An 8,078-nucleotide genomic window follows, 5' to 3' on the forward strand; every position below is an offset into this window, starting at 1 on the left:
AGAGACAATGAAATAAAGGGCTCTAACTCCCTAAACCTCATTTTCTCTGACATCCTCCCTTTTCTGTCATTGTTAAATCAATAATTAGATGGTTGATAATTGTCTGTTAGTACAGAGGAGTAGTCGGTATAATAAAAATGTTAAATCTAAACTGGGATTTCTAAATCTTTTACTGTAAATGTTTGACAGATTGTTGAGCTGCTCTTTGGCCTCTGTCCCTGTTTGATAAATATTCCAAATGCTTCTTTAATGATCCCCTTAGCGTTGTTGTTTTAGCTTCACTATGATTTCTGGATGAGTGTGGTCGCTGCAGTACAGAGGTGAAAGGATGAACAGTTAGAGAATAAATCAATGAGTAAATGTTTTATATTGAACATGAACCCAACATCACTCTGGACCGTGAGCTGGGAGAAACACTGAGAGGAAGTCAATAAATCCATAATCCTTGCTTTCACTGTGATATTATAGCCTATATTAGTGCAGTGATCTGATCAAAATAATAAATAAATAGATAAATGAATGAATAGATAAACAAAGAAATAAACAAAGAAATCAATAAACAACAAATAAATAAATAGATGAATAAAATAAATACAATAAATAAATCAACAAACAAATTAAAACATAAAATAATAAATTGACAAATAAATTAGAAAAATAAATGAATAAATAAAATAAATGAAATAAATAAACCAACAAAAAATTAAAAAATAAAATAAATAAACAAATAAATAGACAAATTAATAAATAAACCAACAAATTAATATATTAAAAAAATAGAAAAATAAATAAACAAATAAGTAAATAAATAGATAAATAAATAAATAAAATAAACTGACAAAATAAATAAAATAAATAAATTAATAAACCAACAAGTTAATACACAAAATAATAAATGAATAAATAAACAAATGAAGAAATAGGAAAAACAAACAAATAAGTAAATGAATAGATACCTTAAATAATAAAAAAAACAACATTAATACACCAACCAAAAATAATAAATAAATAAGCCTGTAAATGAACATTTCATTTTTCCCTTCATTTAAATGCATGGTTTAATATCTGTTAATTCTCATGATGATATGTCTTTTTTTATAGATGCAGTTTTAACAATCCTTTAAGACCGTTAATATTTGGCTCATATTTGAGTCTGAATCTTAATTGATCCATTTGTTCTATAAAGCCTTAAATCCATATTCAGTGTATTTTAATGAAATGATTATTTTCATATTTTGGTATCTTTAACCCTCAAAGTGTCCGGCTGTCTGAATAAGAGAACAGATCACTGACTCTGTTAGAAATTATATTTTAACAATGAGAATTTAACTCAGAATAGTTTGGTGTGATTTTAGGGTTTAAATATTTAAATAAACACATTTTATCAAAATGTAAAGTTAGTAAATTCATCAAAAACGTTATTCCTGGAGTACTCAGGATGTTAAATGTCAGAGTGGAGCGGCCGTGATCATGGGACTTTTATTTTGAAAAGAAGTGATAAAAACAGAGTGTAGAATAACTGACTATCTCTTTTACTCCAGATGACCTTTGAGGTGAAATATTTCAGAGATCCTTCAACAGTACAGATAAAAACACTCAGGTGAGCAGGTACACTTTCACGGTCAGCTGGTACAACCAAAATAAAACAGCAATGCTTCATTTCACAATTAAAGTCTGACTTTTATTTTGAAATTAGCATGACACATTTTAACAAGAATAAAAGTAACGTGTCAGAGTAAGGAATAACTCAGGTTTATTAACGCCCACAGGTTGTTTTATTTTCTTCAAAAATGTTACACACATTTAAGTGAAAGATTTCACAGATGTCTACCTTTCCTCATGAAATAAATGCTTTTGTTTATTTATTTTAATGCTGTGGATGAAGGACAGTAGAGCTGATGCGGGTAACTCTGCCAGGAGGACAGAAACCTGCAGCAACACTTGTTTAAAGAACTCTATTAAACCGCTGTGTTTCAGCACACAGCCTCCATCAGGGCCAATGAAGGGAGGACAAACTCTGAGTCTGTTGTTAAAGAGGAAGACTGAGCCAGAAAAATAAACTTTACATCCATTTCTAGTCTGTTAAACCTTTAAATAGGTATTAGCTGGTATTCAGCAGACTTCCTGTTAGGACATCAGATCAACCAGGTAAAATGTTTGTTTACATCAGCAGATAAAGGGTTAACATGAACAAACGTTGGCTAATTTGAATGTCAGTAGCTTTGGTGTTGAATCATTTATTTATTAAAATCTAACATTGTTTTTCTATTGTTTAATATAAAACTTTATTCTAAAGACTACCTGAGGGTGTTACCAAAATGACCACAGATCTCACTAAGAATAAAATTAAAGTAAAACAGATATTTTCATTATATTTTCACAATTCTGCGCACCGACCATTTGTTTTAAATTCTGTTAAAACATTGACTTAAACTCTAAAAATGTTACTTCAAAAATAAAAATTGTAAAAGACATAAACCAGCATGTAAAAAACCTGTATTACATCTATTTAGAAAAAGCTTTTTAAATTGTTGAACAAAAACCCTGAAGAGTGAGAGATTATTGGGATTATTTCAGTGTTTTACATCTTAAAATAAAGGTTAAACATGTTCATGAATGTTATCACCCTTATTTATCCCAGAGCCATTCTGATTTACCCTAAATACAGTCAAGAAACGTCTGGAAGTTTTCCGGAAGTGTCCTTCAGATGTAGCCCCGTAAAGTCTCGCGATATTAGCGGTAAGGTCGTTACATGTGAGCTTTGCAGCGGTCAGTCAGCTCAGCTGTGACCTGAGAAACTCCAAGTCTCTCTCAGACCCTTTCCCCGAAAACAGAGCACCAACAGCGGACAGCGATGGCCCGAGGAAGCCGCAGCAGAGCCGCAGCTCCGTCCAGGTAAACCCGGGAGCTTCTTCTTCTCTTTGCAGCGCGAGGACTGGTTTAATATTGATGATGTCACAGCTGCAAGTCAGAACTGGGACTGTGATAATGTGGTCATGCGCAGATCCTCCTCTGCCTCTGCTTGCAGATATAGTGTAGTTTACAGCAGACAGAATAACTTTACTGACAGACATTTAACTTATTTACGCCGTTATTGCGTCATCAGACACACCGAGAGCGTGCCAGCTGACGTCACATCCGGCCAAGGTCAGACCAGAGCACTGATCAGCTGTAGTTATGTAAAGATAGAGTTAATGTGATCAGTAGTTTGTACCTAAACTTCATTACCAGCTTGGAGATCATGAGTAATCCCTGTATTTATGGATATAACTGATTATAACTCAGATAATAATAGAATAATATTAATAACACAGAAACATCACCTTCAGCAGGTATAGGTATTTACTTTATTCACCCCTCTCTGCTTCATTTTCCTACAGCAATATTAGCTTTAACATTCAGCAAACATCTGACTCTAACAGAGAGACTGACATGAACAAACAGATCAGGTTTGAGTAGAAACGAGAACAAATGTGTGAAAATAAAGATTTACAGCAGAATAACTACAATACTCATGAGTAGTAAGGGCTGAGCAAAAATACAGATTTACAAATGTGATGTAGGCATGATGTTATAGTATCAGCAGATGATCGTACTAAGTTTATCTGTATTTTATGAACATTTACAACCAATATGTCAGCTGTAAATACTGGCCACATGTCTAATTAAGTCAGTGTAGTTTGAGTTCTCAGCCTGCCCAACTGAATGCTCCAATTGACCATGTCAAATGTCATCTGGACAGTTCAAATAAATGTATATAGTCATCTCTCTCTCACTCTCTCTCTATCTATATCTATCTCTCTCTCTCTCTCTCTCTCTCTCTATATATATATATATGGATGGATGAACTGTGGGGATTTATATATCTCTCTTTAAGAGCAGAGAAAGAATAAAATGAGATGTAAAATCCATAAAACTATTGATCTGTCATAATAAATTAGGGTCATGTCCCTTTAAACCTCTGTCCTTTAGAAAGTAGCTATTCCATTTCAATTAATAATTATAATTTTCTCTTTGTAGCCCGGCCCCGTCCCATGCTCCGGCCCCCGCTCACCCTCCCCCCACCGCTCTGGCCCCTGCCCCAGCCCCAGCCCCGTCCCAGGGTCCCGGGCTCATGGCTCAGATGGCGACCACGGCGGCAGGAGTGGCAGTGGGCTCAGCTGTGGGTCACGTGTTAGGCGGCGCCCTCACCGGAGCGTTAAGCGGAGGAAGTAGCAGCAGCAGCAGCCCAGAGCCAGCCAGACCGGCGTACCAGGTGAGAGGGCGTTAAGGTCTAAGGCGCTGAAACCTCTACATGTATATACATATATATATGTGTATATATATATTTATTTATATTTATAGTATATTGTAACATTTTTTTATTCTCTTTTACTTTTTTCTGTTTTCTTTTTCTTTTCTAGTTTTTGGTTTTCAGCTTTTTTTTTTCTCTTGTTCTTATTTTCTTTTCTTTCTTTTTTTTGTTCTCTGTTTTTTCCCCTAAAAAACAGACAAATGTAAACCAGTTTATTTTTTTCATCTTATTTTTTGTGTTCAGATTGAAAGTAAAGGAAGCTCAGAGAACAGAAGGCAGATGATGTAACATTCTATTTTTCACAACACCTGCAGCAGGTCCCACTTAGAAAAAGAATGTTACATCACCAGAGTTCCATCCTTTCCTCTTCCTTTTTTTGATCAGAACACAAAAACAATGAGATGAAATAATGAAGTTTATAGTTTTTTTGTTTGGAGGTGAAACTCTGTTGGCTGTGGGCCAAACCGACCTCTCAGGTGTATCGTGATCACAACGCCACAGGCCTCTACGTGATTTGGTGTAGAGACAACGATGAATATTAATCAGGCTTATATCAGAACATTAATGTTAATGGTTGGTCATTTCCTCTACAGGAGGCCCCCCGACCCCCCCAGCCCCAACACGGCCCCTGTCACTTCGAGGTCAAACAGTTCCTGGACTGTGCCACCAATCAGAACGACCTGAGTCTGTGTGAGGGATTCAGCGAGGCGCTCAAACAATGCAAATACTCCCATGGTGAGTAAATGATGGCAGTAGGAGGGCAGAGTTAGCAAACACAGCATCAGTGAATGGTCGGATTAAGATTAGTACAACTAAATAGCATATTTAATGACATACATCTCTTATTTACATCCTTATGCAGTCATGTGCATACGTTTTAGGGATGAAGGACACTAACGATTTATCACAGGGCCTTATGTGCCACAACTGTTGCAGAATCAAGCTCAAAATGTGTCTCAAGCCCTAAAGCCAAGTGTAAGAGCTGCCAGAAACCCTCAGTCCTCACCAGGTCCACTTTTCAAACGTTTTCAAATGTGGTCCGTTTGGCAACAATGGAGGGAAAAGCCCCCAACGTCCCCAGCTTCACAAACATTCCATCCTCTACCTTTGAAGTTGATGTAAGCCTTTCAGTCTTATTTAACATTCCATCCTCTACCTTTGAAGACGATGTCAGCCTTTCAGTCTGTCATGCTCTTGGATGGAAGGCAGTGTGAGTGGGAGAAAAAATTTACAACCAGGTGGAGGATTCATAAGCAGAGGAGAACTTTAATTTGCCGACCACCAAAAATAAATCAAAGAAAATGACAAATATTTCAAAAAATTGTCCCCTGCAGAGGAAAAACAAAACAAAAATTAGTCCAACATAGGGGAAAAGGCTCTCCTCATAGCCTCATCTCAGCAGTGACACACACCTTCTATTCTCTGTTACCTACAGCTCTAATCACAGCCACACTGACTGCAGGTGTGATCAATCTCACACCTGCAGCAGGTGAGAGAAAATGCAGCTCAACTGAAGAACAAAGGGAAAACACTATTCAGATAGATACTTAAAGAAATGCATATTAGTTAAAGAAACACAAAATTTACACATCCCCTTGTGCTTTATTCAAAATCAAAGGTAATTTAATTAATAACTAAAGTATTTTAAGGTTACTCAAAATGAGCATCAATTTATCCGGCTATGTCACTTAAATATTAATTCATGTTCAGGAGGAATGCACACCTTCCTCCAGCACATGCAATATCCACCAATCTAGACACAGGGCCTCTCAACACAGTCTTATTAAACATTCCATCCTCTGCCTTTGAAAACGATGTCATCCTTTAATCTCATAAAACATTTCATCCTCTACCTTTTAAGATGATGTCATCCTTTAATCTCATAAAACATTCCATCCATTGCCTTTGAAGACAATGTCAGCCTTTCAGTCTTATTAAACATTCCATCCTCTGCCTTTGAAGATGATGTCATCCTTTAAATCTCATTTAACATTCCTTCTTCTGCCTTTGAAGATGATGTCATCCTTCAATCTTATAAAACATTCCATCCTCTACCTTAGAAGATGAAGTTATCCTTCAATCTCATAAAACATTCCATCCATTGCCTTTGAAGGCGATGTCCTCCTTTAAATCTCATAAAACATTCCATCCTCTACCTTTGAAGATGTCAGCCTTTCAGTCTTATTAAACATTCCTTCTTCTGCCTTTGAAGATGATGTCATCCTTTAATCTCATAAAACATTCCATCCTCTACCTTTGAAGATGATGTCATCCTTTAATCTCATAAAACATTCCATCCATTGCCTTTGAAGGTGATGTCATCCTTTAAATCTCACAAAACATTCCATCCTCTGCCTTTGAAGATGATGGCATCCTTTAAATCTCATTTAACATTCCTTCTTCTGCCTTTGAAGATGATGTCATCCTTTAATCTCATAAAACATTTCATCCTCTACCTTTGAAGATGATGTTATCCTTCAATCTCATAAAACATTCCATCCATTGCCTTTGAAGGTGATGTCATCCTTTAAATCTCATAAAACATTCCATCCTCTACCTTTGAAGACAATGTCAGCCTTTCACTCTTATTAAAAATTCCATCCTCTGCCTTTGAAGATGATTTCATCCTTTTAATCTCATAAAACATTCCATCCTCTGCCTTTGAAGACGATATCAGCCTTTCAATCATATTAAACATTTTATCCTCTACCTTTGAAGATAATGTCATCCTGTCTTTAGAGTGAATGTTTGTGTCCCCATGTTAACTCTGACTATTTGTTTTTTAACTGTTCATATAATTATTTTATCTATAAGACTCTGAGGCTGTATTAATGTTTGACCTAAACTCATTTAAAGTGTTCTTTAATGTCACCTGTCTGTGTCTCTGCAGGTGTGACGTCTCTGGTTTGAAGAACATCTGGACTCATCATCAAAGAAACAGACCTGTTATTGATAATAAAACTGCTATTTAAATATTAATCATTGATAATGAAACACATTTTTAATAACAAACATGCTGTAGATATGAGAACACTGAACCTCAGGCTGTGATTGGTCCGTTCTGTTATGACGTATTTGAGATATTTTTGTGTATGTGCGGTGATTAAAGACTTTGATAAAGAGAGAATGGAACGATCTCTCTGCACGTGGTGTTTGGTTTAATGTCCGTGACGTCACGTTTCTATTATCAACGGGTCCCTCCCTTTGTCATACATATTCATCTCTCTATAATGACCGAAGAGAGCCAGCAGGGGGCGCGTCAGCTGTGAGCACAGTCGTCCCTGAGGCTGCGCAGTGCCCAAGTCTGCCTGCCTTCAAAATAAAACTACAAAGGGAAAATGACCAGAGGAATAATTCATTCAATGACAAGACTGACCCAAAAAGAAATCACAAATGGGTTTAGGAGTCATATTTAGGTTTTAAATATAAAAAAGGTCACATCTGTCTGTTTGTTTGACATTATTTTTCGTTTCCTTTTTAGTGACAGTAAAAGATAAGGTTGATTTTCCAAACAGGAGCCTTGAAACGGCTTTGATTGATACACATCAACATCTTCAATACATTTTAAAAGGTTTTTATATAAGATTAGATGCCATCTAATACAGTTTATAAAAATATCCGTGAAGGGGTTCAAAACATGATAAAGGAAGTTGTTGCCGAGGTTCAGTTAATATTCATAATGTTTTGTGAGTTTGCCTTTGTGGCATCAGACGTAAGAAAATATGGTTTGCTGGTAATAGAAATAAAATTTGCAAATACAAATAATTCATAAGATGACTGAAAA

The 8,078-nt window shown here is 35.9% G+C and overlaps 1 protein-coding gene across 1 annotated transcript; it reads left to right on the plus strand.

Annotated features, from left to right (window-relative positions):
• The first annotated feature begins 2,732 nt into the window (after positions 1-2,732).
• On the plus strand, positions 2,733-7,439 carry chchd10 (coiled-coil-helix-coiled-coil-helix domain containing 10). Its single transcript, XM_041784993.1, has 4 exons — positions 2,733-2,895; positions 4,021-4,255; positions 4,888-5,029; positions 7,185-7,439. The coding sequence occupies exons 1-4, from the start codon at positions 2,855-2,857 to the stop codon at positions 7,202-7,204; spliced, it is 438 nt and encodes a 145-aa protein (XP_041640927.1). The 5' UTR covers positions 2,733-2,854; the 3' UTR covers positions 7,205-7,439.
• Positions 7,440-8,078: the final 639 nt, after the last annotated feature.

This window comes from Cheilinus undulatus, linkage group 4 (genome assembly GCF_018320785.1).
Source record: "Cheilinus undulatus linkage group 4, ASM1832078v1, whole genome shotgun sequence".
NCBI lineage: Eukaryota > Metazoa > Chordata > Actinopteri > Labriformes > Labridae > Cheilinus > Cheilinus undulatus.